The 16,945-nt window shown below is 38.0% G+C and overlaps 1 protein-coding gene across 8 annotated transcripts in view; it reads left to right on the forward strand.

Annotated features, from left to right (window-relative positions):
• Positions 1-9,136, forward strand: part of SGIP1 (SH3GL interacting endocytic adaptor 1) — a 245,368-nt gene extending 236,232 nt beyond the window's left edge. For all 8 annotated transcript variants that reach the window (XM_061633360.1, XM_061633359.1, XM_061633364.1 and 5 more), the window contains 5 exons: positions 1,597-1,729; positions 1,966-2,168; positions 4,362-4,426; positions 5,256-5,420; positions 7,161-9,136. In XM_061633360.1, the coding sequence (XP_061489344.1) occupies positions 1,597-1,729; positions 1,966-2,168; positions 4,362-4,426; positions 5,256-5,420; positions 7,161-7,183 (589 nt within the window). In that variant the 3' untranslated portion in view covers positions 7,184-9,136. The remainder of the gene's footprint in view (positions 1-1,596; positions 1,730-1,965; positions 2,169-4,361; positions 4,427-5,255; positions 5,421-7,160) is intronic.
• Positions 9,137-16,945: the final 7,809 nt, after the last annotated feature.

A 16,945-nucleotide genomic window follows, 5' to 3' on the forward strand; every position in this document is an offset into this window, starting at 1 on the left:
TCCCTTTAATCCAGATTTATCCTTTCTGCAGAAAATCCAGTATTTCCTTTAAAAAAATGTTGCCAACAACCCATTTGCAATATTAAGCCCGCATCTGGAAGCACCCCTTGTGAGTCTCAGCAGGCTGATGCTGCTCATCCACCCATTCCATTTAGTGCTGGTTTTTTTCTTTGTCTCCCAAGAGGGCATCAAACTAGCCTCTTTCCATTGCTTCTGTTATTGCAGCACAAGTGCTACAATAGCCTGTGTATAAATATTTTCTACAACATATTTTACTGCATTATAGAAATCATGTCTGCATAATATTATTGTGTTTATACACTTTGCAAGATGTACAAAATGCTTTTCACTTTATGCATGATGTTTTACTTTATGGAGAATAGGGCAGAGCAATCCTCCCCCTGGCCAGGGAGCAGATCAAGCTCTGTTGGCTCATGCTGGTGATAGACCAGACCCAGGGGAGGGGGGGCTCTTTTGTTTTATTATGCCAGCTTCAGGCATAACTAGAGTAGTTGAGGGGAGCAAAGATTGGACTCCTCGGGGCACTGACATAGCAAAAAAAATGTTTTGGGACTTTCAGGAGAAGCTTCTAGGTAGGTGCAGGAGGCTGCGAGGGAGGGGGGAGATTCGTACAAGGGGAGTTCTACTTCTGCTACCCTGGATCCAAGCCTGCTTTCTTATTTATTTATTTTGAGCTAATCCATGCTGTGCTTATAGGAAAACTGGTTTTGAAATGCCTCCAAATAAGATTTTTCTCCACTAAGGGTTGTGCATTTTGTTCACTAGCAGTGATGTGTGTGATACAAGAACCATAACATCTAAGAATATGACTAATGAATAGTTTAGGATAAATAAAAGAGAAAACAAAGCCAGATTACAAATATTTCAAAGCCACTGCATGTAGCAGGGACATTAAAATACACACACTTGTAGAAAAAGAATTGCAGAACTGCACTTTATTTCAAGCCTTTCTGTCCTGTCTTTCTACCTTCAGTCCTGAAGTCAGCTTACATAAAACCATAAAAATGTCATTGTCACACAAATATAACACTTCAAATCCAACCATAGCACAATCCAAACTAAACAGAAAAGCCAGAAGCAAATAGTCAGCATAAGAAAGAAAATGCCAGATAAATGGTTGCCTAAAGACAGCAGCAATAGTCCCAAATGATTTTTTCTGGGTGGACACCTCAACTACAAAAGGCCCTGTTCTCCATTCACCACCGGTCTCATGTGGGAATCAAAGGGGAATCAAAGCTGCATCTCTTGCTAGTGCAACCAGTCTCCTCCCTTCAGCTGGCAAATCAGGAACGATCTGTCTGAAGAGTGGAATTGGAATTGAAGTTCTGGCTTTTTACACAGTGAATAAATTTTGTGTTAATCATATATCAGTAATGGGGAGTTTATGGCTTTCCAGATGTTGTTGGACTGCTGGAATCCTATAACCCCTGACCATCGGCCATTAAGGCTGGGGCTTTGGATTTGAGCCTAACACCTGATTGAGCCACAGGTTCCCCATCTCTGCCCTATTACCTGTTGACAAATGTTTTCCAATTATGAAATGGAGATTTTCTCTTTTTTTCCAAATGGATGCAGTGACAGTACACAAGCAGATGCCAACACAAAGGAATTCTGGGTAAACATGCCAAATTTGATGACTCATTTAAAGAAAGTATCTGAACAGAAACCACAAGCAACGTATTATAATGTGGATATGCTTAAATATCAGGTAAAGTCTTTTACAGTGTATAATCTTGTGAAAAAGGTAGCTTTCAAGGAACGGCTTAGTAATAAACTTTCAAGTTATTAGTTTTATTTGCCTGGAAGATATTTTGCATTGTTTTTACCTTTCCTTGATTACTGTTCAGAATGTCCATTCATAAATCAGCAATGACTTTTTAAAAATAATTTTATTCCCTCAGTCCTTATGCGCACTAAACATTCTCTTTGTGTCATTTTTATAAGGTATCAGCCCAGGGTATTCAGTCTACTCCACTGAACCTTGCAGTGAACTGGCGGTGTGACCCTACAAGCACTGATCTACGCATTGATTACAAATATAATCTAGAGGCAATGACTACGCCAGTAGCGTTAAACAATGTGCAGTTCCTTGTTCCTATAGATGGAGGAGTAACAAAACTTCAAGCTGTGCTTCCACCTGCTATTTGGTATGAACCAGAACTGGTTTTTGATCCTTCCTTGCTCTCACTCCATAAATGCAGTGTTCTTAACGACTGAAGGTTGGTCCTTTTGGACAACCTGAAACTGATTCTGGTTAGCCCCAGTCATTAAGGTTTTAAACATGCTGATGAAAACCTTTGCACAGTTCTGTCTGAACAACTCTTTAGCATGTAGTGTTTGTATAAAGTTCTAAGCACATTTACTTGGAAGTCTCACTGAAATCAGCGGGACTTCTGAGTAGTATGCATAGATTCTCAGTGCAACAGTGTTTTTACCTTGATAGGTGCAAAGAGGAACTTTCTAAAACATGTAAAGCAAATATTGGCATGACCTACTGTTTAGTATTAACAGGAAACAAGATACTCCAAACTACAGTTTTATTTCCTGTATTTAATAGTTGTGATTGCTCTGCTTTTATAATCACTATTACTTAATAAATAGGAGACTTAGGGCCAAATTAAATATGACAGCAGCACGCTCATCTCTTTAAATGGGCTTTTTAAATTCACATATAAATCTGGCCTTGCCACTCCCTTAAAGAGCAAATGGAGTTCACTGTTAGCAGAGGGTACTGAACCATTCCAACAAGCCTTTGCCCCAGGCATGCTTCTCCTAGCTAAGCTCACTGGATAGCAAAGCCTTGATGGAAGAAAATGACAGACTGCAGAGACATAACTTAGGGTGCAAGAAGAGCTCTTAGCCCACAAGTTGCTTTTGCTCTTTAAAGTATTTTCCTTCTTGTACTGCCACTTTATACACAACTGGAGCAGACCCACATTTAAAGAGATGAGTCTGCAGCTGTCACATCTGCTTTGGCACATATAGTGAAAGATCATCTTACTCCTTATATACCCAGTCAGTCACTACACTCTGCAGGTGATGGCGTCCTGTAAATACCATCTTATCAGGGATACGTTCCACACAACATATGAAGTGGACCTTCAGTGTAGTGGCACCTACCCTTTGGAATTCCCTCCCCTTAATATTGGACAGGTGCCATCTGTTATCTTTTTGGCACTTATTGAAGACCGTCCTCTTTCAACGAGCCTTTTAAGTGGAGACCTTATCCCAGTCTGCATCTGTGTTAGAATTGCTTTTTATGATTTTTTCCAAGTTTTTTTAAAAAGATGTTTTAAAGATGTTTTCTTTTAATGTCTGTTTTTATGATGTTTTTGTTGGAATGTATGAGGTTCAACTCCAACTTGGTGGGTTGAGGCTGCATGGGGTTAAAAAGGGTAGCTAGGGAGGAGACCTCTTGGTTGCTAGGCTATACCTGTCCTTTGATCCTTGCCGTCTCTCCCCTTCCTGCTAGACTGATATGCAAAGGATGTTGATCCCAGTTCCTTCCCGCCTTCCCACGTCTTCTTCTCTCGAGAGAGGGGAGCAGACATCTTTCCTTTGTCTCTCCCTGTCAACCAGCATGAGAGCTGCACTGGGACCAGTGCAGACTGCTCCTACAAAGCTAGTTAGCTAGATATAGAACTCTTTCCTATCAAGCATGTATTTCCAGAATAAAGTAGTTCTTTCTTATTTTAAAGCTTAAAGTCTCTGTCTGACTAATTTGCAGGGAAGGTAGAATCTTGGCAAAGATTCAAACACACACACACAAGCTCTCTCAAAACTCTCCGCTCTGCTACGCAACTCAGTAGAATTCCGACAGTTTTAGAGTATTTCTAGTGTTTTTGTTTGCCACTCTGGGCTCCTAGTGGAAGGAAGGGTAGGATATAAATAGTAGTAGTAGTAGTAGTAGTAGTAGTAGTAGTAGTAGTAGTTATTACTAAGATTTTTTCCATAGATATGTAGTGCAAGGTGTAACCAACCTAGTGCTCTCCAGAAGATGTTGGACTACAACTCCCATCACCCCTGACCTTTGACCATACTGGCTGGGGCTGATAGGAGTTGTAGTCCCACAACATATGATAGGCACAATATTGGCTATCCCTAATGTAGTGGGAATGCTAGCTTTCCTAAAGGCGAATACTTATGGAAACTTGCTGCATTCCCAGTTCAGTAATGTAACATTAAACTGAGAGGCACAGGAAAAGTTCCTGACCTAAGTGGCACATGACTGTTCTGTACTGAAATCTGACACTGATTCATGCTGATTTCAGATCCCGTTTCCTGCAGTGCTAAATGTTTCGGCTAAAAGCTCATCTGAACAAGCTTTCTTTTGTTTTTAGGAACGCTGAACAACAAAAGATATTGTGGAGGATTCCTGATATTTCACAAAAATCGGAAAATGGAGGTAATGAGGCAAGCTTGAATTCCCTCTGAAAATTCAACCTCTTCTGCTTTCCTTGAACCACTATAGCCTTACCTTTTCTCTGTCTTCTGGTTCTAACTAGTTCCCCATTTATTCTGTCCTCAGTATTCCTTTATCCAGCCTCCTCCCACTTTGGGGGTGGTATCTGGTGGGGTGAGAAGATTCATTGAATAGTGCAGCCAGACATAATTATTAAGTGAACTGAAGATATGATAAAGTCAGCAGTTTCTGGGTTGCTCACTCTTTTATTGTATTGTAATTTTTCTTCTGTTGTGCTTTGATGCCTCAGTTACTTGGCTACGTTATTTTTGCTTCAATAGCATTCTTTTAAATGCCTGCTACTAGAATTATTTGTAAGTGTATTATATATTGATAATTTTGTCATGTTACCGGAGTAAATTAATTATTGAAATGTCATTACTACATAGCTATTACACGTATGAATTTATTCTGAAATGTTATTTCTATGTACTGTGGTTTCATTATTGGTCTGAACAATTTTGAGCACAACGTTGGTATGGAAAACCAGCATAGAAATAAGCTGATGAGAGTGATATGTGCAGTGCAATCCTATGCATGTTTCCTCAGAAGTAAGTCCCAATATGTTCAATGGTGCTTACTTCTTCCCAAGAAAGTGTGCATAGAATTGCTGCTTAAAAACCCCAATTGCTCGGGAGGAGGAAGGGGAAGTGCTATAATCCTGGCCTACCAATTATGCAGTTTATCCCTCTACCAATGAGCCTCCCACATGCACATAAAATTTCTCATGGTTACATTTTTGTAACATACTTGCTGCATTTTCTACCTGAAGGTGTGGGCTCTTTGCTGGCACGATTCCAGTTATCTGAGGGACCAAGCAAACCTTCTCCTCTGGTTGTGCAATTCACCAGCGAAGGGAGCACTCTGTCCGGCTGTGATATTGAACTTGTTGGAGCTGGGTATCGTTTTTCACTAATTAAGAAGAGGTTTGCAGCAGGTAATATTTTATGTAAAACATTTATATAAGGGTGTCCTAAATTCTCTTCTTCTAAGTGGGTGGGTGGGCATACGTATGAGCAAAATGAGGAGCTGAATATTTAGGTCAGAAGAGTACGCTTTCCATGGTCATTTGTTCTACATGCCACCCTGAGCTCCTTCTAGGAGGAAGGGTGGGATATAAATTTAATAATAAATAAATAAATAGCAATAAATAGATGACTGCATTCAGTCATGCCATCTGTTAAAAGGTGCATGGTCCACCTTGTAATAAAGGATTTGGGATGTGATACTGGCTGCAACTTTTATTTTTCATCCAGTAAAACCAAGCTATTGTCTGACGTGTTGCTCAAACTCTATTGAGCTGCAAGCACACATGGATGCATGCATGTGCACACTCACACCACTTCTCCCTCCTGTCTGTTATCCACTACTTCTCCTCATGCCACTTCAACTCCAGCCTGGTGTAACTGCCAAGCAGATGGAGGCAGTCAGCCACAAGTGATAGATTTAAAGTTTATTACTATTTTTTTTCCATCACGGAGAATTCTATTCAGATTTCCTGCCTCAAGGACCATGGTGTAGGCCATATCTTGGCAACTGAACCTGCAGCAATCAGAGGTTACAACCTGATTCCTTTCAGTGATCCCTCTAGCAGTATCAGTCAGTGTGATGAGGCAGAGCCATGGAACTGCCTTCCTAATACCAGCATCACTGCAGCTTATGTAAGATAGGCCTGGGGCAGGGCAGAGCGGTGGTGAAGCTGGGACTGCACGGAAGCACCAGACTTGCCAAAGTAAGCTAGAGCAACACTGGTGTTGGAAGAGCAGCTTCTCCCCACCACTCCAGCCATAACTGCCATATGGGGATGCAACATTCATGTTTGGATTTCCTGTGTCTTGTCTGCCTATAAGTCTAGTATCAATAAGACATGAAAAGTTGTTTGATCCCTTCCCTTTCTCCTTCCTGTGCCCGTCACTGGGAGTTCTTAACCAGTTTGAGACACTTGGCCTAAATAAGTAATTCACCATCTGTCTGAAAAGGACAAGCACATGCAAGCACGACTTAGTAGTCATTCAGTATATTTCTGAAGTTGTTATTAGCAGAACCTTTCTATAAACAGTAATGCGAAGACTATAGTAAGGTGAAAGATTTGAACAATTTATAGTATAGGATGAACTCTAGAATCTAGATTTGTTACATCTGCACTAAAGGAACGTATGTGTAAATCCACCTTTTATAATAATGTCATCAAACACATCGGCCTCACCTTGACTTAAGTAATTTAACTGAAACTAGAACCAGTTCACATGTAACAATAAGCCATGGTTAATGGCTTATTGAGACTGAGCAAGCTGCTGGTGCACACTGCCTGATCACTTTTCCTGTGGCATGAGTGGGAGCAATAAGTCATGAAGATTTATTGCTCATCATCAGATCAAATTGTGGCTTGTTTCTCCTTGGCTTGCTTCATTTGTTAGAGAGAAACAAACCAATGGGTTCAGGCACAACAACAAGCCAAGGCTTCACTGCTTATTGTTCCTGCTCTTGCCAGGAGAGGAGCGAAGTGGGAGTGGCTGGAAACAGGCAATAGCATGCTGCTCAACTCTGATAAGCCATTAACCATGGCTTCTTCATGCAGACAAGGCCATAACTGTAAATTGCCATGTTTTTAAAAATACGACCTTTACAAATTTTATAAACTTTTACTTTAACACACCTTTTATCATTTTCCTTGCAGGAAAATACCTGGCAGATAACTAACAAGTTTATGCAAGTATGTGGAAAATCCATATAGCTGAGGACTGCTGTGGGTGGACGGGTTTTATACGCTGTTTGAGGAAAAACTAAATGATGTACTTGGGACATTTCTGTTGGAAGTGTCAGCAACTTTCAACATTTTCCTTCAGAAAATACCATGTTGACAAGTCCTAAAGTATTTACTTCTAGATGTAATATTGTTAATGTTTTAAATTGTAATTACTGTATTTGTAAATTGTACTCATTCCAGTAAGGCTGTATTTTGGCAGTTAGAAACTTGAGTTTTCGCATTTTACCATTCATGAAATGGATGTAATTTAAACTGTGGTATATAAATTCAATAGTAGTAATGTTGAATGGCACAATGGTTTCAGAGGTAGATAACATTTTGTCAATATATACAATTTGAATACTATGCTAATTGCTGTGAGAAAGGGGGTGCCTCAAAAAGAAAGTTTAACTAGATACCTGCAAATTCACTTCATTTTTCTTTATTCCTTAGTATGTCTCATAACTATTTATGAATGTCATATGAATGAACAGATCTATTTTAAATATTTAATTGATTTAACTCGAGAACACTTTCAGTAAATGTTGAGATGGTTATAACTTATTTCCCAAAATGATACAAATGTACTTTTTTCACTTTTTTCGTATTTTCATCACAAAAATATCAACCTATCAGAACAATTTTTAAAGCTTCTGGATAAAATATTAGAGACATTCCAGCTAAAATGAAGCATGTACTGGGAAAGCTTTCAGTTCCTTCCCCTTAGTCTGACCTGATCAGATGTGGAGATAAAAAGTGCAATCCACTAGAACCTCCACACTATGCAAGCCCTATTGAAACGAATGAAAGCACAGCCATGCAGCAAAGCAGTTCCAGTTACTTTCATTAAGTCTTGCACAGAAGATTCTGGTGGGTTGTGGTCAAAATAAGTGGACAATTTATGTGATCACTTTGATGAATACATCTCTGTTTTATTTCAGCAACAGTCTCTGATTTTGTAGACATGCTTGTTTATTTTTACAGTACCGTTGGCATGCAAATTGCTTGCTAAGAACACTCATTGTTCCCAGTCAGATGCTAAGTGAGGGGAAGAAGAGCTTGAAAGTAACATACTATGTGTGGTTTGTTTGTTTTTCTTTTCATCTGTAAAGGTTTGTATTTGTGGCCTGGTAGTGAGAAACCTTGTCTGCCCTAGGTTTGCATGGCAGATTTGGCAGCACAATCATTAATAGTACTGGATTCTCTGCTGTACTACAAGTATTTAACTGCCAGGATATACTGTTTTCTTCAAACAGATGTTTAGGTTTAACGTTCCTACTCAGTTATGAGGTATTTCTTATACCTATAGCAAAGGAGGGTACAGCCTTTTTTTAAACAAAATAGTCAAATTCCTTCACATTGCTAAAATGCTTGCTAGGTATTTATAGACAACGTTTGAGTTCTTTGGCATTTGTTCATTTGGCAGCTGAGCTAGCAGTCTCCACAGTAGGAGCTAATGAGGGTCCTGAGAGGGCTGAGTGGAGTTGTGCAGTCATGAGACTAGTGGGTAGTATCCATGCTGCTTTTTGTGTGCACACAACTAGTATTTTTATACATTAAGGTCTAAATAGGTTGGCATCCAACTGTCTCATTTGCATGTGAAAATGGCTGTACTTGAGAAACAGCTATGTCTGCATTAAAACAAGCAGACAAAATGAGAGGTTTTCCTGGAAATCTGGTCATAAATATAACCCTTTGGAAACAAGCATGGGAAGCATGTATCCAACAGTGGTAGAAGCTGAAAATCCGTATTTCATCAGAAGGGAGAAAATATTAGAGAATTTCTTTTGATATGAATCTTGGATTAGAAATCTGAGCAGCTAATTTTGAGGAAAATTAATGTACAACATAGAAATATAACTATTTTCTTTGGCTTCGCTGGTTTCTCTGTATCACCGGTGTTGATTTTGTGAACTATTAGACCTCTGTGTGGCTTGAGATGGAAAACAACTTTGTCTTTTCCTTTGTGTTCCTAAAAGTTGTCATGTTAGATGTGTATCTGATCTTACTGTGTGAAGGTAAAAGTGGCCTTCTGGTGACATCATCATGATATTTACAAAAGCTGTGAGGGAAAGCAAGTTTCTGCCTTGCTCTAAAGGATGGAGAACATTGCTACACTAATTTTATTTTCTTCTACAGTATACGAGGCAGTCACACATTTATGGGCCTTTTAAGAAATGTGTACAAGGTCCTAAGACAAAATTTGCACACAAAGATAATTTTGTAATTTCTGCCAACAAAAACCCACAAATTCTGATTTGAATTAAAAGCTTTTTCATGCAAATTTCACATGATGTGCATTTTAAAAACATTAATGTGCAAATTCACTTTCAATGTTGGAAAGAAATCCATCATAAAAAAATACTAAAAGCAAATAAAGGAATTTGAAACACTTTAAACTCTTGAGTAGACAAGTAGATGAAGAGGAAAATGTTCAAAGCAAATGAATTTGATATGTATCCAACATAAAGATATAACTTAGCTCAAATGTATAGGAAAAGATATACATTCTCAAAATGTTCAAAAGCAAGTAGTTCCTAAATAGAAGAAAAGGCTGCTTTTTAAAAAAAACAACCACTTTTTCTTCAGTTTGCAAATTACAGGCCTTATATAGCACCTAATGTAGTAGTAGGGACATCTTCCAGCAACAGGGTCCAACTAATGGCTAACATGTCCTAACTCTTAATGCAGTTCTAGTTTCCAGGATTTTGTGCCATAGGGTATCCAATATCAGCTGCTGACAACCCTAAAGGTCCATCAACATGCCTCTCTGTAACTATTCAAAATCCTGATTAATTACTGATGTTACAGGGGAGATGAATACATGTCCTATCATTAAAAAAAAATTTAAACCAACTTCTTGTAGTAAAAAATGCTCTTGGGCAAGCTTGACTTACATTCCTGTTTCACCAAAAATAGCACATGCAATAACCACAGGCTTTATCAAGAGCTTTTTATTGAGAATTTATCCACATTCTAGATGTACTATTTCAATTATTAAAAATAAAGCCTGTGCAAGAGGAGCTATGTTACACACATTATTTTTCTACCCACCTACCAAAACCATAGCCTTGTGCAAAGAAAGCACTAGATTATACCAGAGCAAGGTGCCTCTGAAGCAGCTTAATTTAGTGATTGCAACAGGATCACCTTCAAGGCTCAAGTATTGTTAAGATACACAAGGAATTGGGGAGGGGGTCTTTGTAGAGGGTTACCCAGTTCAGAATAGAACTAAATATATATGGCTTCATCTTAACTTTTCATAGTTGAAGAAAGAATTGGAGAATATCTGAGTCAGCAGTGATAAATACAAGACATCATGGGGAGAATCAACAGAATTAATATTTAAGTAATAACTGCTGATAGATTAATCCTCATGCAAGGCATCATCAGGAAGGCCTGCCATTTCATAAAACAAACAAAATCAACTCAGAGCATGCCTTTCAAGCAAGCTATTAAACTGGACACAGCTTTCTGTATTGCATGCAAGATCTCTAGAAGGGAAACCATGGTTCTTAAAGGTGAAGTAATGCTGCAATCTTTTGCATACTCACGAGCAAGCTCCACTTAAATCTGTGGGAGTGGCCTAGATTAGAAAGTAAGAGTCTTAACATTATTTATATACAAAATTGAGATTACATTTCTTCTTAAATCCATGTTTGTAAAACATTAACCTAATGTCAAGATTAGTGAAACACTAGTTTTTTACTCAGTACAATATACAATATTTAGTAAGCCACCCAAATTTTAGTGGGGCCACCTTGCTTTTTCTTTCTTTTTAATTAACAAAAATTGTATTTATATTCTTAAAAGAAAATTACAGAATTCAAACAAGGTTTTGCATTCATGACATAATGTATGAATATTCACTATTAACAGAGCAATCATATACACATCTACTTAGAAGTAAGACACATTGAGTTCAATGAGGCTTAGTTGCCGGTCAGTATAGCACTGCAACTTAATTTATTATTTTTGGGGGGCTTAGTGCTATATTTGAAGATGATCCTCTTTCTTTTAAGCAACTGGACAAAATTTCTGTTCACTTATATATGCCACACGGTAATATCTGTCCACCATATTTTACGCTGCTACTAAACTGCTAAGCACTCTTGTCATTTCAGGTTAGCTGTTTTGATTGTTCACAGCCATTATGTTCACCATAAACAGTCTCTAGTGCTCATAGTACTACAACATTGTTGTCCTACATGTCACACCTTTTAAAAATTGCTCCTTGACACACAATTTGCCCATGGTATGAAAACATTTGACATAAAAAACGCCATCTGAAAGAAAGGGACGTGTGTTTTAGTTGTTGTTTTGCAGTCTAGGTTTCAAAGAAAAAAATGTAGTAAGCATTGTTTTTGACTTGGTTATTTTCGTCCTGGTTTGTGGAATGTGCATATGATGGAGCGTGAGAGCGAGTCTTGATTCTGTGTGTGCTTCCTCCCAAAATATGTAGAATGTTGTTGCATTGAGTGTACATTTATAGATCCATATATGTATATGACGTAACAATAGTATCCTACCACTCCTTTTTGTGAAGGACAGCTCATCATGCATGAAGTATATGTAGAATCAGATGTACGCTCTGCAACAGTTGAAATACTGTATAGCCGATGTTGCGGGGTGGGGTGGGGGAAGGGCACATGTAAGCTTGAGACTTTCTCTTGGTCTTGTCAGAGACTTCTGTGAACTAGTTCTTATTTTTGTATTTTTGCCAATCATAATATTTAGGTACATCTTTAAGAAATTAGGTACCGCTGATTTGTTCTTGTATTTTGAATTGTTAAATTTAGCTGACCTGAATACTTACGTGTTACAGATAAGCCAAAGCAATCACCATCAGCTAAGTTACTCACATTTTAAAGGAGAATGATACTGCAAAGTGATTGGAGGCTGAAGTCTTATCTGTTCAGATATTTATTTATTTAGGCTGCCTTCCCAATAATTGATCTAAAGCTGCATACACTAAACTATGTAAGAGGCAAAATTCTCATTAATTTCATAGGCAAAATCCACTTAGTTCCATTTAAGTTTTCCTGTTGTCAGCTACTAGTGACAGAAATGGTATCTCAGAAAATCTTGTTTAAAATGTAAAATGATAACCAAAATACAACCTTTGTTGTATTTTCTCATCTTTTGTATTTAAAATTACTGGTCCTGCACTGGTCTACTCAGAAATAAGTCCCATTAAGTTCAATGAGGGTTGGTAAGTAGGTATAGGATTACAGCCTAAAAAACATTTAGTGGGTCACTATAGAATAAACATTGGGATAGTTACTCAGGTACACCAATATATCCAACAGCTGGGTATCCAAGTTACACCTTCTGATACTCCTCCCTCATAATTTATTGTTTACTTTTATGTGATAAAGAAAAATCATACCTGCTGTTAAAGTGGGTGAGAAAAATTGTGCTTAGATATTAATATGAACAAATGAAAACCAAATGCTGATGACAATGGGTTGTATCCAATACCGTCACTCTGGTTGTGCAACAGACTTCCGTATGTGCAACAGAACGTTATCCTCTCCTCTACAACCCCCTGTGCATCTTCAAAATCTGTTCCACAGGATTGGGGAACTTTCTGGAACAGATTTTGGGGGCAGGTAGGGATGGGAAGGGGAAGCCCTGTTGCACAAGCAGACCTCCATTTGTGCAGCACTGAATACAACCTAACAGATACAACCTAATTAGGGTTGCCAGGCTCAGGGCCTGAGAATGCTTCTGTATCTAAGAGAAGAGAAAATTCAGCCAATTGCAGGTTTTCTTGCAACCCTGTAATGGGAAAAACCACAAGATGAAATTCTCCCTTCCCCCTGCACAACTTTTAAAGATACAGAAGACCTCTTGGTTGCCAGGCCCAGCCTCCAAGAAGTCTTCTGTATCTTTAAAAGTTGTGCAGGGGGGAGGGAGAATTTCACCTTGTGGTTTTTCCCATTACAGGGTTGCAAGAAAACCTGCACTTGGCTGAATTTTCTCTTAAAGATACAGAAGCATTCTCAGGCCCTGAGCTTGGCACCCCTAAACCCAATGACCCCAGGCTAAAGCACTATATGTTGGGCTTCTAAGTTTCCTTTTTTAGAAGCAGCTCTTATGTGGCACCAGTATGTTCTTGAAGCGTAGGAAGTCCTTCCTAAGTGGACTCCAAAATGGCACAAAAAGCCTTCTGCTGGAAACAAACAAAGAAAGAAAGAAAAACTCAAGAAAACCTCACTCTTGCATATAAGGTTGGATACTAATCAATCCAACCCTATTACTACTCTTCAAAAAACTTGCAAACAAAGCAAGCCACTCTTGAATGACCCTAGTGCAAATATATTGACCGTGCTTTCTGAGGTGCTTCTAGCATGAGAATCACATGAACAATCTCTACTATATATTTTATAGGAATAATTTTGAAGTGGCTAGATCATGATGAAAAGGATCTATCTTTTTAAACAGCCTGACAAGAAAATTGAAATAATTATTTTACTTAAAGATTTAGGCTGCAATCCTAAATATTACTCAGAAGTAAGCCCCACTGAATTCAATGGAGCCTATTCCCAAGCAAGTGGAGTTAGGATTGCAGCCTTAGAGTAACTGTGGTGATAGCTTCTCTGTCTTCTAGTTCCTGTTCCTCAATTTTCTAACTTTACTGCAGCTTAACAGAAAAATCAAGACTTCTCTCAGTATACTTTTGTAGAAGTTACATGATACTTCTGCAAATATAGAACACTCTGGAAAAGTTAAAGTTGTGCATTGTTGTTTTTTAACTAAACAAAATACTGCTATCTCATTCAAATGCCATCTACTTAGGTGTCAAGTTGATTCAATATCACTGAAATGTAGATGTATTGGGGGTTTTAAACAAATATACATTGTTTGACAAGCCTTTCTTGTTAAATTCTTAATTTGGAAGCTTATCATGATAACCAAATTACTTCAAATGTAATATCATAATGAATAATTTTTCCCATGGGAAAATCCCAGTCTTGGTCTACCCCAAACTGGCATTGTTTTCTTGAACATTTATGTAAGAATAATTTCTGGTGATAATGGACATCTTATGCTAGTCAGTATTTTGTCCCATTAGATGTGGTTGGAAAATTACAGTATCACAAAACAATTGTCTTCATTTAACCTTTAGAAATGATCACTGTTGCTGCTACTGAACTCTTACTTTTGATTTCAAGTATTAGCGTGTTGATGATATTCAAAGACTTATCACATGAGCAGGAATTTCACTACAGGCCAAGTAGTATGTGAAAGTCTAGACTGAATCTGTCTTTTAGTGACATTGAGAATGTTAAATGTTCAAAAACTGTATTTCAAATTAGTATGAATATGGGATACAGATGTTTTAACTGTTACTTCCGATGCATTGGGCTTACAAAACTACCACATCATTTCTCAGCTTGACACCTAAGAATGCCAGTTGTACCGGTGTCTTAGAAGGGGAGATGAATTTTCAAAATGAGTAAATTGTAGGTGCGCACAGTTTTTGTTTACTGGCTCAGACAAACTAAAATGCTAAACTCCAAATCTGCCAAACCTATTGTACACATGTTTTCAAAGGCACTATTTATTTGCATGCAATTAAGCATGTGTATAAGCATTTTCAGGCCTTGGGTCTTAGTTCTTAGCTTCAACCCTAAAGGAATCTTGAGACCTGAATTAGATTCCCTGGTGTTTTATCAGATATCAAACCATATCATTTTATAAAAAAAACCCTTGTGTATAAACTGTTTATAGATATTTGTGGACTTAAAATACACATGTATATTTTTAAACATTTTCGTTCAAAAGTCTGGACTTTTCAGCCTATGTGTGCAATGAAATATACTATCCTTTTAGTCTAGTTGGCCCTGTTTACTGCTTAGTCTGTGATGGAAGCTTTGCTGCTAACCTGATGGTCTCAGAGAAAAACTGTAAACTATATAAAAGGTTTGTTGCATCAGAAACACGGCAGCAAAGCTTTATATCTGACCACTGGTAATATGAATGTGTCGTATTGACTTGTTGAAGATAATCATAAAACCACATATTTTCAGTGTTTCTTTCCTTATAGATTAGAATACAAATGTCTATTTTTTTTGTAAATAATGATTTTTATAAATGTTTTTCCATCATGATTTCCTCCTAATCATCCATTTCACAAAATCCTGAATATGCAATTATCATACATATTATACAACAAATAGGGTCCCCATTTCAGAACAGAGTTTATTAAATTCTATACATAAGAACAAAATTAAGTAAGTTGTACTTGAAATGTGATTTTCCCCCTTGAAAATAAATGAGAAATCTAAAAACATTTTAAGTTTGTGCCAATTTATTTTCTCCTAGAAGTTACAATACACTTCATAAATAATAATCCTACTTATTGTCTATATTATTTATAGTGCAATCCTACAAGTCTACTGAGAAATATGATGCCTTGAATTCAATGGAACTTGCTCCTAGGTACATGTGTGTATACGACTTGATAGCTGTAAATTGAACAACTAACTACACAATTTCTGCCCACAATCTGTTATTTAAAGCAGAACTGACAAACAAAGCGATGGAGAGTGAAGGAAATTGAAAATGGGAAATGAGGGTTGAGTTCTTACAGCCCAATAGTCTATATCAGCCTTTCCCAACCTGGTGCTTTCCGTATGTTTCATCATCCCCAAATTTGAGTTTTCAATTTGAAAAAAAAAAGACTAATAAATATAATAATGTTTTTATATATGTTCTTAATACAGGCTGCATTAAGTTTTCACCTTTTGGAAAAAAGCAGCTAATATATATAATAAATACACAAATAAAATAACCATTGTCCATAATGGCTGCAGCTGATGTGAAGTTGGAGTCCAAAACATCTGAAGAGCACCAGATTGGCGAAGGCGCGCGCACTCTCTCTCTCTCTCTCTCTCTCTCTCTCTCTCACACACACACACACACACACACACACACACACACACACACACACACACACACACACACACACACACACACACACACACACACACACACACACACACACACACACACACACACACACACACACACACACACACACACACACACACACACACACACACACACACACACACACACACACACACACACACACACACACGACTTATCACTTACATATCTTCTACTTCTAGTGGTAGAGCTTATGCTCTCTGCATGTATGCATAAGGCCTCAGGCTCAATCCCAGTATTTACAATTAAAAGGATCATAGCATACAGACTTCTGGCTGAAAGAGCCCTACCAGTCAGAGTCGTAAGCAATACTGTGCTAGATACCCCAGTGTCCTGATGCAGAATAACACAGCATCTTATGTTCTTGTACACAAGTGAAATGTGGAAGGAAATACGAGAAGATTGATTTTAGTTAAGTCTGAGAACATGATTAGACCAGGGGTTGCCAGCCTTTTTGGCCCAAAGGGCACACTTCAAATTTTGAGAGCTTACTGGGGGCACCAGTCACAAAATGGCTTCCATGGGGGCATGGTGAAGCTTTCCCAAGAATTTATTTCCATATTTGAAAAGGCTTGATCTGTTGAATTTCTGACTGCTAGATGCTGTTAAAGGCACAAGAACCTGGTTTTCCTCAATGCTAACCCTAAACCAAAGCCTAGGCTGCCATCCTGTACCCACTTACCTGGAAGTAAGCCCCATTAAACACAAAGAGACTTCTGATTCGGCATATAGTACTGTAAGTTAACTAAACAGTGAAT

The sequence above is a fragment of the Rhineura floridana genome, chromosome 6, assembly GCF_030035675.1.
Source record: "Rhineura floridana isolate rRhiFlo1 chromosome 6, rRhiFlo1.hap2, whole genome shotgun sequence".
NCBI lineage: Eukaryota > Metazoa > Chordata > Lepidosauria > Squamata > Rhineuridae > Rhineura > Rhineura floridana.